The sequence below is a fragment of the Bipolaris maydis genome (genome assembly GCF_028858645.1).
Source record: "Bipolaris maydis strain C4 unplaced genomic scaffold PSV08scaffold_20, whole genome shotgun sequence".
NCBI classification, from domain to species: Eukaryota; Fungi; Ascomycota; class Dothideomycetes; order Pleosporales; family Pleosporaceae; genus Bipolaris; species Bipolaris maydis.
Window position 1 is genome coordinate 73,636 of NW_027093876.1, and position 24,112 is coordinate 97,747.

At 49.5% G+C, this 24,112-nt stretch overlaps 8 protein-coding genes across 8 annotated transcripts; 3 read left to right on the top strand and 5 right to left on the bottom strand.

Moving 5' to 3' along the window:
- Positions 1–1,015: 1,015 nt before the first annotated feature.
- Positions 1,016–2,607, bottom strand: PSV08DRAFT_233388 (uncharacterized protein). Its single transcript, XM_014218195.1, has 3 exons — positions 2,362–2,607; positions 2,125–2,306; positions 1,016–2,069 (listed from the first exon to the last, which is right to left on the bottom strand). The coding sequence occupies exons 1-3, from the start codon at positions 2,480–2,482 to the stop codon at positions 1,185–1,187; spliced, it is 1,188 nt and encodes a 395-aa protein (XP_014073670.1). The 5' UTR covers positions 2,483–2,607; the 3' UTR covers positions 1,016–1,184.
- Positions 2,608–5,646: 3,039 nt separating this feature from the next.
- Positions 5,647–7,771, top strand: PSV08DRAFT_212661 (permease for cytosine/purines, uracil, thiamine, allantoin-domain-containing protein). The gene is made up of 3 exons (XM_014218194.2): positions 5,647–6,186; positions 6,242–6,471; positions 6,527–7,771. Exons 1-3 carry the CDS (start codon positions 5,928–5,930, stop codon positions 7,733–7,735), a joined length of 1,698 nt encoding a protein of 565 aa, XP_014073669.1. The 5' UTR covers positions 5,647–5,927; the 3' UTR covers positions 7,736–7,771.
- A 118-nt stretch (positions 7,772–7,889) lies between these two features.
- PSV08DRAFT_366894 (acyl-CoA N-acyltransferase) lies at positions 7,890–8,637 on the bottom strand (the record flags this gene model as incomplete). Its single annotated transcript, XM_014218193.1, has 1 exon — positions 7,890–8,637. Exon 1 carries the CDS (start codon positions 8,523–8,525, stop codon positions 7,890–7,892), a length of 636 nt encoding a protein of 211 aa, XP_014073668.1. The 5' UTR covers positions 8,526–8,637.
- Positions 8,638–8,858: 221 nt separating this feature from the next.
- Positions 8,859–12,359, bottom strand: PSV08DRAFT_212662 (ribonuclease H-like domain-containing protein; the record flags this gene model as incomplete). The annotated part of the gene is made up of 3 exons (XM_014218192.2): positions 8,859–10,874; positions 10,934–11,923; positions 12,245–12,359. The coding sequence occupies 3 exons, from the start codon at positions 12,357–12,359 to the stop codon at positions 9,124–9,126; spliced, it is 2,856 nt and encodes a 951-aa protein (XP_014073667.1). The 3' UTR covers positions 8,859–9,123.
- A 1,936-nt stretch (positions 12,360–14,295) lies between these two features.
- On the top strand, positions 14,296–17,639 carry PSV08DRAFT_413286 (uncharacterized protein). The gene is made up of 3 exons (XM_014218151.1): positions 14,296–14,945; positions 15,001–15,312; positions 16,368–17,639. The coding sequence occupies exons 1-3, from the start codon at positions 14,372–14,374 to the stop codon at positions 17,465–17,467; spliced, it is 1,986 nt and encodes a 661-aa protein (XP_014073626.1). The 5' UTR covers positions 14,296–14,371; the 3' UTR covers positions 17,468–17,639.
- Positions 17,640–18,095: 456 nt separating this feature from the next.
- PSV08DRAFT_385328 (aspartic peptidase domain-containing protein) lies at positions 18,096–19,867 on the bottom strand (the record flags this gene model as incomplete). The annotated part of the gene is made up of 3 exons (XM_014218191.1): positions 18,096–19,162; positions 19,220–19,601; positions 19,652–19,867. The coding sequence occupies 3 exons, from the start codon at positions 19,865–19,867 to the stop codon at positions 18,096–18,098; spliced, it is 1,665 nt and encodes a 554-aa protein (XP_014073666.1).
- A 1,108-nt stretch (positions 19,868–20,975) lies between these two features.
- On the top strand, positions 20,976–22,558 carry PSV08DRAFT_212668 (uncharacterized protein; the record flags this gene model as incomplete). Its single annotated transcript, XM_066092100.1, has 3 exons — positions 20,976–21,106; positions 21,158–21,211; positions 21,268–22,558. Coding segments are annotated over 3 exons (1,476 nt in total), but the record flags the coding sequence as incomplete, so codon positions are not given.
- A 435-nt stretch (positions 22,559–22,993) lies between these two features.
- On the bottom strand, positions 22,994–23,918 carry PSV08DRAFT_233404 (uncharacterized protein; the record flags this gene model as incomplete). The annotated part of the gene is made up of 1 exon (XM_014218189.2): positions 22,994–23,918. The coding sequence occupies one exon, from the start codon at positions 23,916–23,918 to the stop codon at positions 23,208–23,210; it is 711 nt and encodes a 236-aa protein (XP_014073664.1). The 3' UTR covers positions 22,994–23,207.
- Positions 23,919–24,112: the final 194 nt, after the last annotated feature.

Genomic DNA, 24,112 nt, shown 5'->3' on the forward strand with positions numbered 1-24,112 from the left:
ACAGCACAATCATCGACACCAGAGAGGAAAAGAGCCGTTATCGTTACTAAAGTTTCGCCATACTAGAAAGAGTATCCTTTTGCAGAGAATCTTATAAACATAAGATATTTACTATTCTATAGATACTAGAGAGAAAAGAGTACTAATAGTGTAGAGTTAGGCCTAGCTAGAAGGTATGGCGATGGCAGTCCCTCTCTGAACTTGCGGCATGGTCCCGCCGTGTGTGTGAAGTGAGCAGAGATAGGGACGCTGCTAGGTTACCACCTGCTGAGTTTCCCATGAACGCAATGAGGGCGGGGCCAATGTTGACTTTGGTTTGCACCGTAAAACCTTCAGAGTGTGTCCATTGGAGAACTTTGTGCGGTTGGAGCAATGCGTACGGGAATGGGTACCGTGGTGACTTTGCATAGTCCACAGAGACTACGACTGCATCAATCTGAGCGAGGTTTAGATTCGCAACAAGTTGTAAAGATGAGTGAAGTACGCACCGTGTCTGAGAACAGAAAAACGATGTTTTCACCATCTCATGGCTGTCCAAGGACGAAGCATCCGCCCTCGAAAACTAAAATGAGACGTAGCTCACTTCCTTCTTTCAGCTTGCGCTCGGCTGGTAAACAAAACGAGCACCGCACGCTTCACAGACACAACAGTTCTATTGACACTGCGTGCCCACCTCGGACGCCATAGTTGCTGAGACCTCTTCCCCAGTACTGATACAGATTCTCTCGTAGCCAACGGGCCATTTTTGGTAAGTAAAGTCTCTATTATAGAATTATCTTCTCGTATTGATCTTTCCCAAAACTAGCCTAACTTAGTGTATTTAACTTATTTTTAAGGTTACAATGAGTTCGTATTATCTTATATTAATAAAGATTTTCAATAAGTTTGATCTTCAAGAAGTTATTAGCTTACCAACTTTGCTAAGACCTAGGTATATATAGCTTACTGTTATCTAGGATATCTCTTTGAATAAAAGGACAAGTGGAATTTGTACTGCTATATAACGCTTGTGTAGTTCCGAATCAGCCCTTATATATTCATGAGTTGTTTGCTTCCTATCAGCGTCGAGATGAAAACCAGGTAGATTGTCGGAGAAAGCCTTGATGTAAACCATTGCTCCTACATCTAGCACACTGAACCGCATCTAAAAACATCGATCACCCGCCATATAAACCACATGCCCATCACGCAACACCAGGAATCGGCACTGGCCCAACTGGCCCCTCACAGGCCCCAATATTAGCCTGATGCATACTCCTAACCCCCCACTGATCCGGATAATCCACAGCCGAATGAAAAAGCTGATAATTCGCCCACATAACCACGTCCCCCTCCTCTAGTCTGGGCAACAATACAAAATCGGGCTTCAACACGCGCTCTTGTATGGGTCTTAGCCAGTCGCGTATCGCAGCGACATCGTCAACTACAGTCGGTTCTTGGTGCGGGCTGGAGCGGAAAAAGGCGCGGCGCACGCAGATGCCGTGGACCATGAAGGCGCGTTCGTGAGTGACGGGGTTGATCCAGACCATTGGGTAGTGTTTTATGTGTTTTTCGTCGTAAGGGGGGAGGTCTGCGAGGGGTTTCTCTTTGCCTTGACTAACGACGCCGAGGCCGTTGGGGTGGCCTTTGCAGTCGCTCATCCATTGGTAGGGGTGCGGGGCGTATTCAACCCAGGAGTGGTCTGCGAGGTTCTTTTCTTCTTCGGTCATCATGGAGTAGGTTTGTACGTTGCTTATGAAGGCGGTGAGACCAGGTTCTGTTTCCATGGTTTGGCCGCTGCCGTCGTCCCAGTGGATGGTTAGGGTCGGGGCCGTGGGCCGTTTGATGCAACGGAGCGTTGTGAACCAGGCTGGGTCGCGGGCGTAGAGGGGTGCATCGATGTGCCAGCGTTGGAAGCGGGTATGACCAGATTCATATTCTTCGTTTGTCGGAGTGGTATTGTGCCATGCGTGAAGAATGCCCTTCTTGAGTGTGACATCTTTGAGTCCATAATGATCTTCTCCCTGATAGCCCTTGCCGATTAAACGGACATTCTCCGCACCTGGTATACCCAAGACATCTCTTCCTTTCTGTATCTTGGGTTAGAAACTGGGTTTACTTGATTGCTTTGATATAGGTCCATACCGACAGCAGCCCGCCCTGTTTGCTGAACGTTTTTACGTCGCCATGAGAATGAATCTGAGGAGCTTTGGGGTCGAATCGAGTAACAAGCTCCCACTGTTTGATAGGTGAAAGGTTCTTCTGACCCTTTACAACGACAAGCTTGTATGTCCAGATGGCGTCGGACAACGCTTTCACATCGGCGTCTATACACAGTCATTAGATCTTCTGGATGATTTCGTTTTTACATTATTAACATACCACTTATGTTTTCAATATCAAGGTCTTCAACTATTGCACCAAAATTGTGTTTCTCATTTGCAGTCTTCTTCATCTCTTTCACCTCGAAGGTCGACTCGTGTGCTAAACGGCCTGGTGACATATTCGTAACAGTCGTGTTTTCTAATCGGTCAATCCACAGACACTGTTCTTTTTCAAGGCGTCTTCAACAACTAAAATGAAGTTTCTTTTCGCACGAAATGTAAGTCACAAGTAATGTGTTGGTACCAATTACGTCGAGGAAAAGTACAGTTATTAATGCTCACATTTTCGCACCATGTGAGATTTCCGAGTTTCAGTTGTCATTATCCTAGCTGTCCCAACGCACATGACATCCACTTTGAGTGTTATCAGGGCCTTATCTAAGCTCCTGTCAAACGACGCTGCATGGAGCTGCAGATCCATGTAACAAACGCGTGGGAACAGCCGTGTTACAGGATCCCTGATCCATCGTTTGCGTGGGCGTTATCTTATCAGTAGTATTCTATCGCTCGGCCGAGTACCCACCCCTAGGGTCGCTTCTGACCGTCCTTACAGGGCAATTAAAACTCTAGATCCAAGTACCGAAAAAAGGGCGCAATCGATCATGTCGTCATGAACCATATCAGCTTCTCTATATCGGGCTTAATGAGCAGCGATGAGGCGTTTGAAAGCTGATCTCAATTACGCATTCAAACGACTAGAAGCTATCCGGTGCCCTTTCCGTGAAAGTTCGCCTGATTTTACAGCTCTTGATAAACAATGGGCGTCTTTGTTAGAACTAATTCATGCGCATTCTTGTAGTGCATGCACTTCAGGTCCTATAGATGCAGGACGCCACAACTTTCAAATCGACGGTCTCGAGCGAAATGAACGCTGTCATTGGTCAAAAATATGATCAGCTGTGCTTGATTGCCTAAGAGACTTGCGCAAAATGCAATGCTTGGAATGTGGAGTGGCGGCTTGTGCTGAGCAGTGAGAATTTTGATCTGAACAGCCGATAAGAAACATCGCAGAGCAGCACATCAACTGTTGACCCTCGATAAAGAACTTTAGCACTCCAAAGTCTCAGCTGGCGCCTTGTTCTGGCCTTACTTTACAGAACCAACCACTTTTTCATAGTATATACCATGAATGACCCATGGGCCACTTGCAATATCTTTTACGGTAATGCCAGACTCAATAAAGATACACTTTATCACAATACAAGATCAACTATCGCCGCAGATGGCTCGCTCATAATCGTAGATGACACGTACGCTGATGTGGCCAAATTTCATCTGTGGCTCATCAGACTACAGACAGATTTCAAATCTGCAGGTATTCCTGACCACTACATTCAGCTAGTGAGAGATCTTTTGGAAACGTTCTTCCCCAGGGATGACCGGGGCTGAAAGTAAATACCAAAAACCAAGAATCCCATCGACGAAACACTGCTAATAGACATTGGCTTGAATCCTGTTAGAGTCGGAGTTTTTCCTGGTCCGGTTGGAACTCTTAATCCAATGAAGGTGTCAATTGGACGACCAGGTCATTTCGACTTTGTTCAGATCGCAGATGTAGCGACAGCATCAGCGTATGTGTTCTCGATAGTGAAACCTACAGTTGATAAACCAATTTGGACGACATACTACGGGCCACTTCTCATCATTTTTGCCCGCTGCATACATCTGGCCTTTGCAGTTCCTTGCCCTTTTGCAGACACCATAGCTGGCCAAGGCAGAGTGCTTCCAACTGACATTCCAATGATGGCAGAAATCATGTATCTAATCACCGACAATCCAGTTTTGATGCTCAGCACCAGCATGGTGAACGAAACTGCAGGTATCGGTGCTATGTAGGTTGAGATAGACCGAAAAGCTGCCCTCCAAGATCAATGACGGTTCGAAATATTACTTGGTCAGTCCTTAGATCTCGTATCCTGGGCACGAGGAGAGCCAATCGTAAATCTACCAAGTTTCCTCCTATTTCGGCGAGAAATTTGTTTCGATACATGTACCTGACATTGTTTCGACACAACATCTCCAGTGACGCAATCATGCAACCTATACAAGCGTCGTTGCTTGCGATATTCTTGCTCAATGCCCCGCCAAATGACAAAGTGGCGACTCCTCTCGGAAGCCAACCTGGCGGCTTTTCTTTTGTATGCAATCACCCTTCCCTGAGTGCGCAGCTCGAACCAAATCCGGAAACAAATCTTTTCGCAGTCTGCTTTAGCAAAAGGACAACCCTTTTTGCTTAACTCAGGTGAGTTGTTGTCTCTTGCTCTGTCTTGTTGTAATGAACGCACAGGATTATCTGCCGATAGTACTTGACATTCGTCTTTCAAAGACTGCCCGTAGGAACATAACAAGACCAGTTCGTATTATAGAGAATGTGGTCTCATATCGTGTGGCCAGGATACCCTAAAAGATTTAGTTGATAACAACTGTGGGGGGATGATAGGGTAGCCATGCTCCGTAACCACTCGTAAAAGTAGCGCCAAATCGGCCGAGTATAGACGGTTGTCGATTGGCGTCGGTTGGCAGGGGGGAGGTGTCGAGCGACGGTTGTCGATTGGCCTGCTCACCCCCCTGCTCAGCGACGGGCGTCGATTGGTGTCGCTCCCCCACCAAACCAGCCACAGAGTCTAGCCACAGTCGGAATGTGGGGCAGGCGACACCAGTCGACAGCCGTCGCTCGTCAGCCACCGCTAGCCACTAAGGGCATGTGGAGCCAGCGACGGCGTTGAGACACCTGCTGTGTATTCCGTAGTTCATATCGCATAGAAGGTCCTGCATTCTTCTAGTTTATTGGTATATACGCTGTCCAACTACTATCGAAGGGCGCCTGAAGTCACAGCCGCTGTGTATTGTGACGTGGGAAGCGGCTGGTGCTGCGCTCATGCTGCTCCCTAGAGTCCTGTATACCTGACTGTGGCTAACTAAGTAGCGTTTGTTGATGGGTGTCGCCTGCACCCTGCTCAGCGACGCCTGTCGATTGGTGTCGGTCGGCAGGGGGGGTGCGAGCGACGGCCGTCGATTGGTGTCGCTCGTCCCACATACCAACTTTGGCTAGAACTGTGGCTAGAACTGTGGCGGACGAGCGACAGCCGTCGATTGGTGTCGCTCGCCAGAGTGGGGCAGACGAGCCGGCCAATCGACAGCCGTCGCTGAACAGGGGGGTCAAGCGACAGCTGTCGATTCGTGTCGGTTGGCAGGGGGGGGGGGGGGGGGGGAATCGAGCGGACGCCTTCACTGGCACACTCCCAGCAACATATCCGGATTTCCCTACATGCAACGGTTATCTATGCTCTCTCACGATTGCAGAGTCGCAGTTGCATGCAAAAAAAACGTCTTGATTCGTCAACTATCAGCCCAACAGTTGACGCCCCAATCAACAAGCTGCATATGATAAGAACCAGCCCCATCTTTCGCTTGACTGGGCTTGATAGCGGCGCGACTATCTCCACTGCCGACTCAACATGCCAGCCAGCATTCCGGTTATTTTCGACGCCATATCAAGACGATGCGACTTCGGTGCGGATATAGACTGAGATACTCCATCTTCTCGATGCGAAAACCGTTACTATGTTGTTCGCAACCTCCCTCCGCAACCGCAGTCATGCGGTAAAAGAAAAGGCAAAGATGCGTCTCACACAGCCGTCGAGCTGGCAGTTGCCCAAACAAAACAGCAGCATCGCCCCAAGTTATGTTTGGACGAATGCGGATATGGAGCCCGTTCCCCCGGAGAAACGCACATGGGGCAAAAGTGTTTTCATCACGTACTGGTTTAGTGATCTCGTAACGATTTCGACCTGGAGTTCTGGCTCTGCCATCTTGACAATCGGTATGCAACTTTTTTTTTCGGAAAAAGAGATATAGTTGTATGCTCATTATACCAGGTTTAACGGCAACCGATGCCGTACTGATCGTGCTCGTTGCGGCCCTATGCAATGCGGTACCAACAGTGCTCAACGGAGCGATAGGCTCGAATCTGCATATCCCTTTCCCTATCGCATCGCGCGCGAGTTTCGGATACTGGTTCAGCTATTTCGCGGTCGTCAGTCGGGGTGTCTTGGCCATGTTCTGGTTCGGGGTACAAACAGCGAATGGAGGTACATGTGTTGCTGCAGTAGGTTGCGCGTTCATCATTGCCCCCAATGCTTCAATCTGACAAGAGACCAAAGATCGTCAATTCGATATGGCCGAGTTTCCGTACAATGGCAAACCATCTTCCTGAATCGGTTGGTCTGACCACTGCTGGGATGATCTCGTATTTCCTCTACTGGCTCATCCAATTCCCGTTCCTGCTCATTCCTACCCATAAACTACAATACATGTTCTGGGTTAAGACAGTATTGCTGCCGCCAGTGGCCATCGGCATGACCATCTGGGTAGCTGTCCGAGCTGGCGGAAATGGCACTTTCTTCACGCGTCCACCGGCTGTGCATGGCTCGGAGCGAGCTTGGTTGTGGTTGTCGAGCATGACTAGCATCACCGGTGGCTACAGCACACTCGCGGTGAACATTCCCGACTTTTCCCGATTCAGCAGAGACCCCAAAGCACAATACTGGCAACTCCCCGTAATTCCGTTTTTCAAAACTATGGTCGCTCTCATGGGTATCGTTTCCGCGTCTGCTGCACAGGAAATCTGGGGTAAGGCCTATTGGACACCGCTTCAGATCATCGATACTTGGATGAACACACCAGGCGGTCGAGCAGCAGCGTTCTTTTGCGCCTCTATCTGGTTGATTGGTCAACTGAGTGTGAACATTAGCGCAAATGCCGTGTCCTTTGCCAACGATGTCACAACGCTAGCACCGAGATATTTCAACGTGCGACGAGGATCAATCTTGGTAGCCTTCATGGGTGGTTGGGCGCTGTGTCCATGGATCATCGTCGCTTCGGGAAAAGCATTCTTGAACTTCATGAGCGCATACGCTATTTTCATGGCACCAATGGCAGGTGTGCTGTTTACAGATTACTGGTTGGTCAAACACAGGAAGTACAACGTCCCCGCTTTGTACGACCCGCGCGGCATCTATCGATACGGTCGCTATGGCATCAACTGGCGGGCTGCCATAGCAATGTTTGTGACAATTATACCATTACTACCAGGTCTAGCCAACAAGGTCAATCCTAACCTGAGGCTTACTGAGGGTCTTCGGAATCTTTTCACATTCAATTGGCTTTACGGCTTCTTTCTTTCCATGTTCTTGTACTACTTTGCTAATTTCTTTTTCCCTGAACGGGATACTCTCATTTTACATGTCGTTACTGGTTTCGAACATCTCGATGGAGTCGACGTGGAATGCGAGACGAGTAGCTATACCAAGGATGGAGATATCGAAGCGTCAAAGGGAGGTCCCGGGATGAAAGTATCTCTACAGCCATAACCCACTACAACAAAATAAAATGGTACAACAGAAGCAGCAGAACAATCCCAATCATAACAAGGATTAATGCACATCTATTGTCCTTGTGCTGGTATCTCGAACAAAAGAAGGGAACAGCCACACATCACCACCCACTTGACCTTCCCATCTCCCATCAAATCCCGAACTCCTCCAAACCATGCCCCTCCTCCACCCCCCAAGTCCACGTATCTGCCTCAATATCCTCCCCATTCCACATAATCCCACTCACCATGCGCACCCCATGATTCCTAAACCCCAGCCTCCGAAACAAGCCCCTCGCCCCCTCATTGTCCTCCTTGGTAAACCCCGAAAACACATGAATCCCCTTCTCCTCCTCATAATACTTCATCAGCGCACGCACAGCCTCGGTTGCATACCCCTTCCCCTGGTGCTTTTCTAGGAAGATAAAGCCGACGTCCGGGATGCTGGGCGCTTTAACCCCGTCGAGGCGCGCGAGTTGCAAGCCTACGGATCCGATGGGTTCGAGGGTGCGCGAGGAAAATGGGCTTGTCGTGTTGTCGTCGTTTTCAGGACGCAGCCACACGAAGTAGCGGCCGAAACCTTTGTTTTTCAGGCTGAGCATGGTGTCGGCGATGCGCTTTCGCGCGGCTTCGCGGTCTGCAGCGCTAGATCCTGCGGGGCCTTGAGAACGGAGTGCGGGTGCGCTGGTTATGAGTTCCAGGGAGAAATCGATATGGGCTTCATTTGAGGGATCGCCGTAGGAGAGGTAGAGTCGCGGGGTGGTGATGTGGAAATTCGGGTCTGGCATGTTTGTTTTTGCGTGACTGAGTAATGTTTGTGTATGGCGATGCACGGTAGTTGCTTTTGTCGAATATCCAAGAGTCCAACATATGTCCCTTATATTGTCGGAGTATTACGATGACCATACATGAGTCATCGGATTAGGTAGACGTCGAAGCCACAAATGGTATTAGGATTCGCGCTAGTTAGGATAAGGAAGCTCGTCACCTATTCCGAGGCTCCTTGAAGTTAGAGAAACATGATTCACGATTCACAAGCCATGGTAACAATTGCTATGTAGTAGTATTGGTAATCGCATATCCGAGGCGTTAACTCCGAATGTATGTACAATGTGCGAGCATATTGATGAACCTCGATTCTCCGCGTGCAATCACCTAATTCATCTCAAAATCTTGTACAATTCATCCTTACGAGAATCGAAATGAGTATGTTCCTTGTTATGTAGTTACTTGTTGCAGCTGCTATATGAATTTTCAATTCAAAAAGACGGACATCCCTAACGCCCAACCACAGCCTGTTTCCTCTACAATTTCTTCCAAATCATGCCAGTTTCGTCTTAATGATGTTTGCTGCTTTTCGCACGAAGCTCCAGTGCGATGAACATTCTAGATGTAGAACATGGAATCGCGGATGTTGGGATGGATTTCCACAGACCCAGGTTCTGCTGCTGGAGCGCTAGTACCAGTAACCGATGTGCCAGCCATAGATTGTGCTGCGCTCGGTGCGGGAGTGTCATACAGGTGAGCAAGGTAGCACCGTGCACGGTCGCATGCAAGATCAGCGTAGTATGCTGGAGGACACAGGCTGACGGCCTTTGTCGCCCGACCGTATAGGTAGCACATGTTATGTGTGAGGTCCTCGACAATGTCGGCAATGTTTTGGAATGGCGCAGGGATCTGCTTGGCATAGATCTGGCGGAAGATCTCATCATGCACAATGTAGTAGTGGCATGGCCGGGCTGTGCCTTGGAGTGCAGCGTGTGCTTGAAGGAAAAAGTCCCAGTTGCGAGCTTCCGTCACACCGCGATCTACGACAGTACCGGGTTGTGTGTTGCCATACCTATCAGCTTGTTGCACATTCGTGGGGTAGAACCGTGTCTTATGACGCTTGCCACAAATTACTACGGTGAAGCGCGGAAGACCCTTTTTGGTATCAGTCGCCGGATACACCTGTTCGCATGCTTTTCGCATCTGAGCCAACTCTTCGGTGAGCACCATGTCGTATTGGCCTTCTGAAACTCCATCACGATATACGAGGATGTTTTCTGGGAAGGCTTGATGGCGACCCTTTGTCTTCCAGAGATTGAGGCGCGACTTGAGCATCCCAGCAAGTTCATCGACATTTTCCTGTCTTCCTTTTTGGATACGGAGAGTTGCTGGCCATTGTCCGAGGTTCTTGTCAACTGAAGCGACCATTGCTGAAACAGAAGGCGCATTGCTAGCCGAACCCGGGGCGGGATGAGTGACGTCGATGCCAACTACCATGGTCTTGTCCTGTTCAATGATTCCAAGATTCTTGTTCTCGACCTTCTGGTTGACACCGCCAAGCTTCAGATTGAATTTGAGAGCAACGTTGGCGATGTACTGTGGCCGCCCTTTCTCTTTGGCTAGCTTGGTGCCAACAGCACAAACGTTGTGGAGGCCGAAATCCCTGTCGGCGAGTGTCTTTATGCGCTTGTACAAAGGAATGTTGGACTCGGGGAGTATGATAAACAACAGTTGTATCCTCGCACCAACAGTCCCCTTGAGATAATTGTTGAGTGCAGGATCGTCCAGATGATTAAGCTGCAGTCGTTCAGGAGGGGCCGGCGGTTGCGCGTCGATACCAATTCTACGCAGACCCTGGTAAAATTCTTGCATGATCGCCATCATTTCAGGTTGGTTGAAAGGGTCCCTTCGGGAAGGAAGTCCAATCATCACGGCCTTCCATTTTAACAGCTGAGCACCGACATTGAACTTGATCTTGATCATGTTCCAGCTACCATCTCGCGGCTCGGCAAATTTGGTGCCATTTCCTCCCTCCTCGTGCTTGTAGATTACCTTTGGTCCTTTCAGGACACGTCCAGGAACTTTGATCAACCCTGGCGTGATGGTAAGGCCGAAAGAGCGCAGAAGTACGTTGGTGTTTTCATCCAGGCCAACCGTTGATATTCCTTCCTTGTAGATGGTCTCAGCGTTCTCCCATGGCTTTCTAACTGCATTTCGTATCATAACCTGAGTTTGCAGGGCATCTAGTTTTGCCTTGGAAGGTTGACCGGAAACCACAACACAGACTTCCGGTGGGAGATATGTAGGGTTTTCTCGGTTACCGCAATTCACGACGGGAAGATCGGGGTATTTGAGAACATGGTTGTACGCTTTGATGGTGTCAGGTTAGCAAAATTTCCCAAGGAGAAGCGACGAGTGATAAGCTTACTTGTGCGAAAGAAATCGAATACACTGATGTACTTTCCGGATCCAGAAGCTGTTGGGCCTTGTACTGGGCCTTTACCTTTACCTTTACCTTTGCCCTTAGCAGCAGGTGCATCTTTCCCATCCAGCCAAAACTCGACATCCCTGGCACCGGCACCGTGTTGTCTGATCCGCGGTCGATGTTCCATGCCATGTCCATCGTCCTTCCTAGCAAGTCCGTAAATGGTCTTGATCCGAGGAATGACCTCACCAGCTTTGTTGCGTCTTTCTTTCAAGTGTGTGGTCTGGACACGAACCAATTTGAGAAACTTTTCGAGGGCGATTGTGTTACGGATACCGTAGCCCTCCATAAGGGCTGGCAAAGGGCCGGTGCGGTAGAAAGCCCCATGGCTAACATTGATGTTGACTAAGATGCGACAGGTTGCAACTCGTACGCTTGAAAAGAATCCACGTATGACTTCCAGGCCGGCTCCAAGGTCGCCCTTGGAAGCGTTTTGGTGAAGAGAAAAGCTCTTGGATGATCCGATGGTAGCGAGGTTGTTAGCCGACTTGGCATAATGATTCAGGAAGATGTTAAGTGCCTGAGTCAGTTCACCCTTGTTTTCCAAACGCTGAGAGAGATTGGTAGAGTTCATGAAATTCACCAGGTCGCCGACGTTCAGGGTGTTTGTGAATTGGAGGAAGACTTTGTACACTGTGGCTCCCGTTGCGGGGTCGTCTTCGCCCTCGGAACGATACTGGATTTCGATAATGTCCCTTTCGTTGGTGAACTTGGTCTTGGCCACTATGGTTGAACGGAAATCAGTAGCAATGTGGCCTTTGTATTGTGTCATTTCTGGGGCTTCGAGCAAGAGCTGCACAACGCGATGGCGCTTCCTGCCCGTAACCTCGGGGGTAATGTCAATGGCATAACGATACAACACCATATTGGACGGCGTGAGAAGCTCGACATAGTTGGCAGTAAGCTCAACCTTGACACCTTGGGTGCCATATCCTGGGCGGGTTGGATAGTCTTCGGAAAGTCTCAGACTACTAAGGTCGAGGGTCTTCTTCGCAGGAGGATGCAAGGTGTTCTCGGTATTCAAGACCCTTTGGTCCACAGAACGAGGGTTCCTATAGGTCAGATTAATGCAAATCCGGCATGGGCAGTGTGGCAGCTCGTCTTACGGGAAGGCCAGGTTTTCCTGCATGCCACCGCCTCTCCCACCCCGAAAGCCACCTCGTCCCTCACCTCGACCCCGGCCCCCGAAATCACCTCTCATATCGCCCCGGCCACGACCCCCAAAATCTCCCCTTCCGTCTCCTCGACCCCTACCTCTAAAGTCTCCTCCTCCTCTTCCACCTCCGCGACCTCCGCCGCGGTCGCCACGATCACCACGAAAGCCGCCGCCGCGGCCTCTATCGCCTCCGCCTCGGGGTGCGTAAGACATGGTTGAATGGCTGAGTGAGGCTTTCGAACTGGAAAAACCGGTGTAGACGAAACGGATCCCACCAACACCAAAAAGTGCCCAGTGTATTTTTTTTGTCTTGTCAATACAAGGCGATAGTCCAAATAAACGATAGATGAAGTTATCTTCTTATGTGTACATGCGAAAAGACACAAGGCTGAGACAACAGCGCGTCGATGCGGGTTAGCAAACGAAAGCGGGGGCGGCGGCGAACAGACCCACAGCTAAGTACGCCGCCGACGCTAATCGATAATCAGACACCCCTGTCGCTTGGCCAGACAACCCCATCCCTGGTTCAACACCACTTTCTCTCGCAGCAGGCAGCAAGTTTTCCAGTCCAACAAAGAAACCTTACCACGTTCATTATTCTGCTGCCTTGGCTTTTCATGCAAACACCGTTCAGTGAGCGGAAACAAGCTGGCGCGTGCAGCCTGGTCTCTCCACCACCTGCAGGCGGGCGGCTAAGCCCATGCTTCCATACAACGACACCAATCGCACTTGGAAGGATGCACATCCTGGATCGCGTCGAAACGGCATTCTGCGGGCCCCAATCACTGTTCTTCTCTATTCTAATCGAGCCCTGGAACCTGCCAGTGCTCGTGTCAACATTTCATTTGTGAGAAACAACCAATCTCTTCTCACGCCTTCTGTCCATCGCCAATGTCTGAATTGCACTCTTTTCTCTTTCATTTTCTTTCAATAATGCCGCAATGTTGGATATAGCAAGTTGGATGTCACACGCTTGTGAAAGTTGCGCATCATGTTTTCTTCTCGGCCTACACTACAGCAATCGCTAGCTAGACAAAGGATGTTGCAAGCTCATTGCAGAGTTCCAGTTGTCCACTGCTCACATGCATGATGATTGTTTTTGTCTCTTGGCCGGCCAATCAATTCAACTGGCAAAGCTGAGCTGCACTCTGATCATGTGGCTGATCACTCTATGCCGGTCAGAAACCACCCTAGACTGTTAGTGTTCAGCGTAAGTCTGCCGCTGTGAAACATTTGCCACTGGTCATGGTGTGTCTTTCCAGAGTGGATTTGCTGTGCGAGCAAACCGCGAAACAACTTTTGAATGAGACATCGAATGTCTCACAACCACTGTCTTCTGCTCTCAATGATGGGAAACTCAGTCAAAGTTTCAATGCAACGTATCTTGTAGATCCATAGTAAAAGTCTCCATTACGTCTTTTCCTTTGTGAACCCAGTTTAGAAAGCACACCAAGGTTCTAGAATCTTTTTTGATAGGGTCCTAAATTCCCAAACAGGACCTTGGGTGTCAATTCATGGTTCAACCAATGAAGAAAGCATGGAATTTGAGCCATACGAATGCGAAATGTCACGCGTGGCCATCCAAACATTTACTTGCGCAGGCCACTCTAACGACATTATCAATGCGAAGATCATCTCACTGCAACATGCAATGCAAGCGTCGCTTGCATACGAGGACATTTTTCCAAGCCAAAGCGCCAATAATTGGGAAGTTGTGAGCGGAACGATGCAACCTCAGCCTAAGCGCTCACATACTTCGAAGTGGGTTGTAAAAAATGGGTCATATTGTACCCTCGCGACTACTTAACCACATCACCCCTAAGAAACAAGGAAACCCGCATCATCACTAACTCAGGTCATCTCGTGTTCGTGCTTTTTTACTCATGCTACAATTCGGTCCACGTAAAGAGGTACAGTTGCTTCACTGACATCCAGTTGCCTCTTCGGTTCAACCCTATCTCTTTGGTGCATGGAACAATCTAGTTCCTCACAGACTGTTCACTACATAAAAAACTTGAACCTGAGTGAAAACGGGATTGACGAATAGCTAGCTAAGCGTGTTTCTACGATACTTGTGCGAGAAACGATGAACAGTGAATGCCAAGCCCCCTCCCCACGAGACCTGCACGCGCGCGGCACAGCAAAATCTACCTGAAAACCCCTCATTTTTCCATTCCAACCTCTGAAACCCGCTCATGACAAAATAGAAAGTTGAAGTTGCAGTCATGGACGGTCCGAAATTCTTCCAAGCTTGGAATAACTTCCTCGGCCTGTTTCAAGCTGCTAGTAATGCATCTGGAGATGACGCTGACAAGCACAACGACGCTGGAAGCTCAGACGACGACTCGGAAACTCATCTCCTTGACGAAGCCGACAAGCACAGCGACGCTGGAAGCTCATACAACGGCTCGGAAACTCATCTCCCTGACGACACTAACCCGACAGAGCCGGGCAACGGCACGCGCAGCAATCCTACGCCCAGAGGCAATGGTGGCATTGCAGCAGCGTTCAACGTATACTGCCGACAAGCATTCAACTCTGTTGTAGTCAAAGTCGAGATGGCTGTATCACAGGTCAAAGACTACGTCAGCTCTGCTGTATCACAAGTCAAAGACTTCATCAGCTCTGCTGTTCACTCTATCAAGGAAAAAGGCATACTCGGCGCCGCAAAAGAGCTTGGAAATTGGATCAAATCGCATCCCAAAGAGACGGCTCTCATAGTCGTACCCCTTGTTGCTATGGCAATTACAGCAATCACCCTTCTCGCTATCGGATTTGGACCTGCCGGCGTCGCAGCTGGTGAGTATCCAATGGTCAGATAAGATGTTGGACATGGATTTCTGACTCTTCTCAGGCAGCACCGCAGCTGTCATTCAAGCGGGTATCGGTAATGTTGTGGCGCACTCTCTGTTTGCAACCTGCACAAGCGCGATGATGGGCGGCTACGGTGCTCCCATCGTTTTTGGAGGTGTTTGGTTTCTGGCTACTGCGGCTACTGCAGCTGCAACTTCTGCTTGGAAGCGATGGAAGAGCAGAAATGACCGAAGCTTGGTGCTCTTGCCGCAAGTGTCACCAAAGGATATCTCGAAAAAGATTGAGGACGCTGCTGAGAATCTCATGATTGGGTGTATGCTGGTAGCTGCCTACGTCACTTACCGCATCAAAAGTTGGATGCAGTCACGCAGGAGACCGAAGAACGATTAGCTCTTCAAGGTGTTCAAAATTGTAGGATGACGGCTATATTCAGAGCGCAGCAACAGCGGTGTCGCTTGGGTGGTAGACCATATACATGACGGCGGGGCTGGGTTACGGAGTGAAGGAAAACAACAGACCTAGTCGATATCAGCCCATTAGTTGCAGAGACCAATGCACATTTCCCACATCATCTCAAAAGTAATTCGATTCTAGAACCTCAGTAAAAAAACATCCGTGAACCTATTGGTGGTCGATGTCTTGAATTCTAGCCATTTGCGATAGTTTGTAACCGAGCCAATGCACCACGTTTACCCTACTCTTATATTTAGAATTAAAGTTTACTTTAAGAATATTCAAAAACTGCTATTTCGGTATTCAGTAATATGTCATGTATGTTGATGATGGAGCATTGAGCCATGCTCCACTCAGTGATGGAGTAACGCTGACCTCACCCAGACTCAGCCAAACGTGGGCAATAATTTAGTCACAGACATCCCAATAAAAGAAATTCCGAGTTTAAGCAATGTATGAAAATAGGCAGCAGTCTCGAAATATGTTGATGGGAAGATTTCTATAAAGGTTGGCCTAGTAACAATGTTTGCCGTTTCTAATGGTCAACTGGAATGCGATAAGAGATCCACAGTGGGGCACCAACGTACTTAGTTCTCGACGGAGATAGGTAAGTTTTGATGGAACTTGCAAACGCTAACACCTTATAGCCGGAGTTCAGTGCTGTCCAGGGGCTTTAACCAGGCACCCAATGCTGAGTAATAATGGCACCGGCCATCAAATGCTGTTGGTCGGTACTGCCGCCTGCAAAAGCCTCATCTTAAATCACCCACGCCAGGCGCTACATCATGCCAGCAGACCGGACACGAAGCACCAATTCTCAGGGCAGACAAAAGTCTTGCTCGGAATGCGCAAAATCCAAACGCAAATGTGGCTTGGAGCAGCCCGGTTGCGCACGGTGTATCAGACGACACTTTTCCTGCATTTATCCATCGCAGCCTTACATCCACGCCACAGTCCCGCAGAGCTCTACAGCTAATGTCGATACTAGAAATGATGAATCCCATCTACCTTTAGACTTTACGGACCTAGCACATTTCAATCTCGATGTCAATCTCGATGAGTCTGCCGTAGCTACAACCTCCAGCACGGACACCCTGGATTTCTACTTCCCGGCTAGTACGACCTGTGTCACGCCCTTGCCAGCTACACTGCAAAACTTTCCAGACTTCAACAGCCAGACAGCTCTCCAAAAGGCTCCAACGCAGTCGAAGAACCAGTTCTTGTCGATGAACCTGTCCCCATATGCTAGGGCAAGGATGAGTTATTTCCTCGAGCACATGCAGCTAGTACCAAGAACGATGGTAGAGCAAAACTGCACACCATGGATGCACTCAACGCTCTACGATGATCACATGCCCCGTTGTTTCCAAGATGCTCACGCTGCATGTGCTCTTTACATTACCAAAAACGAGATCAACGCTGAGCGCGTCGCAAACCATATCCGGAATCGTGTTGAGGAGATGATCAATCAAACTGCATCCGATGCACCAATCGAGATCCTTGCTCGAACACATGCGATCATGTTGTACCAACTCATGTTTGTATTTGGCGGCAATGTCAGCTTTTGGGCACAGGCCGAAGCCTTGGCATCTCACCTGGAGGACATGGGAGCGATGCTGTTGCCAATTGCTGCTGAGGAGAACGAGCATGTGGGCGATCTCCCATTGTACCCTTCTACAGCTGCTCATTCGGCCTGGCGATCATTCATCTTCCGAGAGTCGGCGCGACGTACACTCCTGGCCGCATATCAAATCACAGTAATGTACACGGTCCTTAGCGGTCAGATGAAAACTTGCAACCAAGATACGGCACTCAAATCTCGCATCACGCTATCAGCGCACTTGTGGAAAGCTACCAACGCCTTCGATTTTGCCATGAGTTGGAACGCAAAGAACCACTTCGTTGTCAAGGGATTGGATTTTACAAATCTATTGAAGGAAGCGCAGCCAGACGATCTCGATGTCTTTGGCAATATACTGCTCATCTCTTTGCAAGGCATAGATGATATTCGTGCATGGTACCACGTACGAGGCGGGACGCTGGAACTGCCCTAAATCCAACGTCGCATCCTTGCTCTGCAGTTCAAATTAATCCGGCAATGTAATCCGCACAATCATCATTCTTAAATTCACACCTCTTTCTATCCCATACGGCTAATTGCAGTCATGCGGTGCTTTAATCATTACTGCGCCCTTGCATATTGGAAGCCGGCAGCAGTGTTTCAAGCCAAGTACCTCGCAGAGGTATACGTACGAGATGTCAGCACCCGGTACTCGCTGCTGCAGTTATGGTATGTCTGCTCTGTCGGCCTGGTTCGGAAAGCCAAAGGGTAGTGTGGCTGGACGGTGCCGGACTGGTACGACTGCTGTTCCCAGCCTCTTTCGAAAGCATGACGCTTTTCAGACTATTCTGTGTCTTGATCGGTGTTGGTAACATTCACTTCCGCTTTGAAGCTGACCTCACGCATGTTCTGAGACACGATTTCACTTGTGAAGTCAGGTATCGTTGCTGGAGAGTCAGCACGCAGAGTAACGAGTAGGGAATATCTTCGCGAAGCATCACAACACCTTCATGTACGTAAAACCATATGGTTTATGTTAATTTCGCATTTTGCTAATGTACAACGAGCAGTGATATGATCTCATGGCATGTCATACTGTGCGGTTCTCATGTTTTTCATACCTAGCCTGGTGGGAGTCGCATCCTTTCTTCTGAAATCCCAGCTTCTGACTCCCCACCGCTCAGGGATCTGCTGTCAGTACTCTCACACAACTCGAAAATTGGACTGAGATCCGCCTTTGTGATCTCAATGACTGGAATATTGTTTTCTGGCAATGGATGTGGGGCATACAGCTCTGGGAAGATATGTCCCTCCATCTCTGCACAGGGCAAACCATCCTTCTCAAACACAGCCGCGCCTTCAGTCTCTATCCTGGGCTGACCTTCACATTCTATGCTTGGGTCCTCTATTGCAGGCTGTTGTGGCATCTTTATCTTCCTCCTCTTCTGCCAAACACAGAGTCCCAAAAATGATGCAATTGCTAATAAGAGTATACTGCCTATTGCTATTCCGGCTATCGCTCCTTTACTCAGTAAATTTCGACCTTGGATGTTCGATATTTCGGTTGGACTGAATACTGGGATGACTTCCTGTTTGTCTCCAGATGTTGGGAACAGCGCTTGATGGATGGAGAAATTCTCTCGATCATAATCAATCTTGATATATGCTTCTTGGAAAAAGGTACGTCCCAAGGTGTACTGAGTCTCGTTGTATGCCCTTCTTATTGGAAAATAGTTGGTTGAATTCTCAAATATTGGGTAAGAGGCCTGCTGATCGAATGCGCTGTAGGGCAGCACTATGTTGACCCGACCCGAGAGGTCGGATGCTGTTTGTCCAAGTCCAAAGGTGATGGTTGGATTTTGCTCCACCAGCTTTGCGTGAGTTGAAGAGTCGACCAAGTACAGGTCTGTGCTATTGTCGTATGTCAAGTTGAAAGCTTTTGCAAACCGATCACAGGTCGGTACTGGCAACCATATGTGTGGCTCTGCAAAGTCGACCAACATATACGGCACGACCTCTTCCTGCAGACTAATAGTCTCACCAGCCAAGTTTTGCCCTATTATTGCCTGTATCTTCAGACTAGGTTTACGACTGTCATTGGCATCAAAGGGAAACGTGACGTTGTTGGGAGTGAATCGTGACTGGTCGTAGCCACCATAAGTCAAGCTCCCATATACGTTTGGTTGTTCTATAGTGATTGTAAGTCATCTATGTTTCTACTCCGTATGTACACGCATTGACTCACTGTAGTATGCGCCGGCTGTATATCCATAACTCAGACTAGGTATGTAACCTTCCTCATGCAGAGTTTTGATCAAACTTGGTTGCGGATTCGCGAAATCTGAAAAGTTGCTAGGCTTCACGTCCATTCCTAATCTTCCAACCCACAGACGTGGATTCACCACAGCACCGATTGTTTGGTTTTCTAAAGTGGGTCCTCCGGAATTTGCGATCATTAGCCCCAAGGTGTCTAGGCCATAGAGACCAGATGCGTTGTAACCCAGCTCTTCACGGTTCGTTGTTTGGTAGATACCAACCTCGTGCCATGTACTGGACAGATTGGCTTGGAAGCCATTGTTTGTCCGGCCCTGGTAAATCTCCGCACCACGCGAAAAGGCACAGTCTTGCTGGAAGATCTTAGTCAAGATATCTCATACGTAACACGAACTAAACCTACCGTGCTCATGTGTTCGTCATCTTTGCAGGCACCGGCCATGGGGAGAAATGTTTCACTTGAGACTGTAGATGGCAGGACGCGAAAGCTCTGCTCGGGTGTGCCAACACGCACTACAAATGTGGACCATCTTCCATCATCTCCTTCGAAATATTGTGACGGCGCAAATGAGATCGGGGCAGCCGTTGTAGCTGCACGTGGAGCTTTGAGCGACGACATTCTGGTTTTGGGGGGGCAACGACGCACGCCCGTTTTTTTTCGAAGGTGGATTACTGAACGCGTGGCTAATAACAATCCCAGTGTGAACCGCACATTGAGGAAGATATATGGGTCAAGCGAATTCGAACAGTGTGGCTGACCGCGGCCGATAGACGTTGCCGAGATATCGGTTCATCCATCTGGGCCATTCGATAAGAAATCGCCTGACGACACCAGATGCGGCATAATTGATATCAGACTAGAAGGCCCTGAGTTGTCGCGAATACTACACAGCCTAACTCAATGACTTCGATCTTCAAGGACAACGAATAGGGCGTTGCTACTGCTCAAATCGCGAGCCATCTGATACGACAAAATTGCGCCTTGGCCCCATCCTGGCTTACTCTGCCAAGCATGTGCAATACTATTGTAAACAAGGCGCCTCATATCTGGTGGATTTCCTTCTAAAAGAGTGTACTCCTGTTTCGGGCCCCCCATTTTTCGGAGTAGGTCATCGTATTGGCCGCTTAATCATCGACGTTCTACTACAAAAACGACAGGGGCCAAAAGCAACGCCAAGGAACTCTACCGTCAACCGTGAACTCGGGAACATCGCTTCTGCAGCACTAGTTTGGGACTTCTCCACAGCGCTTGTCTCAACCTGACGTTCGGGTCAGGGTTGTTTCTATTCGTAGCCCGCCTCACATGGTCTTGCATAGACCTGCATATCAACTTCACTACGCCTCTCTATGAAGCCAGATTGAGAAGGAGGAAATCTATAGCGCAAACTTCGAGGGGCCAAAAACTTCAAATTTCACGCTGATACATGCTTCATAATGACCAAAGAGTTGGCCTGAGGGATTCAGGCGGATCTTGAACAATGGGCAAGAAGTGTAATGACGTTGGGCTGCGTGAATCTTCTCGCAAGGCAGATTTTGAGACCAAGATAAAAGGGAGCGACGACCTTTAAGCCATGAGACACACCAGATCAACACGCTCAGAATCAACAGGTCAAACTGATTATTATCTTCACTGGAAGCTTTTCCTAGATTCACCTTCTTTAACTGTCTCAATTGGCGACCTGTCGATCTCTCTCTCCAGGGTTCTGGATACCCAGCAAACTGCAGCAATGCCGCATCAATACTTCGCCTACGTAGTGCTTGCTAGTCTTATCTCATCACAAGTTCTAGCAGCACCTACTGGTCGTCCTTCTGTTGTCGCAAGATATGCAGCCATCTGTGACGACCCCGCTCTATCCTGGTAAGTACAACCCATGCTGATTTTGACTTGACCAACCCTAATGGAACATAGGGATGAAAAGAAGGAAGCCTCGTGCCCAATCTGTATAATGAGTAGCTTTCCTATGTAAGTTTTGATCTGCTCTGTGATGATCTTGTCGGGAATATACTTATCGGCTACAGGGAATTGTTCGACAAGTATTGTGGCCCGACTATGGCTCCTTCTGTCGCTCACCAATACGCCGCGGGCGTCTGGCGACGTGATGAGGGATCAGAAGATGAGCTGGCAAATGTCGTCGAGTCAGTGGCTGGGAGTCTCGCTGATGACAGTGAGGACAATGAAGATGATACCAAGCTTCATGCTCTTCCTTATCTTAACGGTCCTCGGAATCTTGTACCGGTCCTTCCTGGTCACGACAAGCCCATCAGACCTTTGCCTGTTCTCAAGCCTTTTCCCATTGCCATGCCGGTTCCTATTGAGCCTCCGCAAATCATAAACCCAAGGCCTATCTCTGAACTCAACCCAGGTTTTCCAGCTGACGATGAGATGTACGTGGCCAGCAAGCGTCGTAGTATCCAGAGCATTGAGCCTGCCAATAAGGACTTGTCAGCACACCTCATTACTAGCGGACTCTGGGCTGAGCGCCACCACAAGGCTGATGGTATTCACCGTCGCGAAGATGCGCTTCCCGAAACTGAGCCAGCAGTATCCTCCCTGCCAGCTGACGCCATGGCCGCAGAGGGTGAGCAAGAATTCCTTCAAAGAGAAATTGCGGCCGGTGTTTCCGATCAGGACCCAGAAGCCCCAGGGAATCAAATTGTAAAGAACCTTTACAAAGTTACCCACAAACCTGCTTCTGTCATCTGGCGTAGAGAGGTCCCCCGTCCAGCCAACAATTTCAGGCTTGGATATCCAATGCACCTTGCAGATGGACGCACGACCTTTCCCTTGATCAAGAGCGTAAACTCCATCGACAAGGAGCATCAGAAACGGGAGGCAAGTCCCGTACCTCCGCCAGAGTTGTTCGAGCACGGTCATTCGATCTCAAAACCACTGCGTCCTTCGAAACCCAACCGACCAATTTCCATTCCATCCGATGACTGGGCCACCTACGAGGCCCCTCCCATCATCTCCCCCGAAGTCCCCCACATCCTCGCCCGCCAATCCCCTGGAGCATCCGAACCCGGCCTGGGCGACGACTACGCCAAATACGAGAAACAGCGTAAAAAAGAAGAGAAAAAGAAAGCCAAGGAAGAAAAGAAAAAAGCCAAGGACGAAGAAGTTTATTCCGCTGAACTCGCCCACGTCGTCTCGACCCCTTCCCTCACCCACATGAGAGTATCGAATATCCACCGCCGCCAGGAAAAGAGACAACCAGACAACATCGACTTCGCAAAAGGCAAACGCCCCATCTGGACCCCCTCGATAACACACCTGAAATGGCCGGATATCCACCGTCGCGAGGAGAGGCTCCCAGGCATGGAAGAGTAGGAGTGCGTGGATTATACAACAGTCTAGTTCTGGCATCGAGGTGGAAATGAGCATGTCACGCGATGTCCCGATGTCTCGTTTTCATTTCTCTCTCTCTCGCATTTAGATTTCTTTTTCTTTTCTCCATCCTTCATTTCCTGTCTCTTAGTCAATCAGGCATGTACATAGCAGTATATGTAGCATTCGTTCCTTGCCAAACTGCCGGTTTCGCATTTATTTTTCTGCTTTTGAAATGAGCTGCTGTGTAGGTAAGAAAGTAAAGCCGTTACAAACTGGACCCTGAGTGTTTCGTCGTAGTGTGTCGATCCTCCCATGGACCGTGCAAAAAAAGAAGCGCTACCCAACCCCCCGCACATGTTAAATTCGAGATGAGTAATGCCCAGAAACGACCGGGTGGATGCATGTGTCACATGTAAACTTTGTTTCCCCGCAAAAATGTGGTTGGCATGTGTATAGGTATAAAGTATATACTTTCATCAACAAAGGCTTGTCGGGATATGCCAATTTTTGACAGCTGCCAAGCCCTGGTATCTCGACAAAAAGACCAGACAAAAAAAAAGACGATGATTCTACCTCCGAGATTCCCCATGTCCGTTTATCAAACTCCCCACGTGTTCATTTTCGCACAAATTTATATTGCTTCCCTGAACACACTCCTCCGACTCTCCGTAGGACTCTTGTCATGATGGCTATCCGGACTCCCATTCTTCTTATGAGGATCCGCACTAGACTTGCCCGCTGTTGCAGCACCATGGTACCCCGTATCGGCGTCCATGACGGGTCTGGGGCTGACGCCGCGCAGACTGGCCGCAGCGTCGTCGCCAAAGGGATTGCGGGCATTATGAGCATCGAGATGCTCGTCGTACGATTCGCGGGTGCGACTGCGGCCACGGGTAGGTTCACCGGCAAACGGATTGGCAGACTGATTGGCGGCGTGCGGGGGTTCGTGGAGGCCCAATTCCTGCTCTTCATAGTATGCCTCATCGCCCACGCGCGAACTCCACGCTTCGTCCGGATCGAGGCGGCTGCCTGCGCCGCGGCCGCCGCCGACGCCGCGGGAGCCGTAGCCCGTGTCTTCGTAGCCGCTGCCGGTGGTGTAGCGGTTGTTGCGGTTCTTGAACTTGCGGACTTGGGTGTCGATCCAGCCCTTGATGCCGGTGGGAGCGGGACCTGGGTAGTTTGAGGCTTCAGCGTTGGAGCTGCTGAAGGCCACCATGGGGTTCATTGAGGGCGGGGGAAGGCCATTGCGCGAGGCATTCCAGCGCGCGTAAAAGTACCAGCCAAAGTAGGTGCCGGAGAGCAGGAGTATGAGGACGATGGCGAAGACAAGCCAGCCGTTCATGATTACGGGCGTGGAAATACGAAACTATGGGGTGGAGAGGGCGTGGTTAGCTGCGCATGTGCGCGTGGGCAGAGGCTATGGCAAGTGCGCGAGACACGACGTAGAGTTGGGTTTTCGGCCTCTGCGGGACTGGGTATCGCCGTGGATGTGAGCACAGGCGGCTGGCGGAGGCGGCGGAGGCGGCGGCAAGGTTC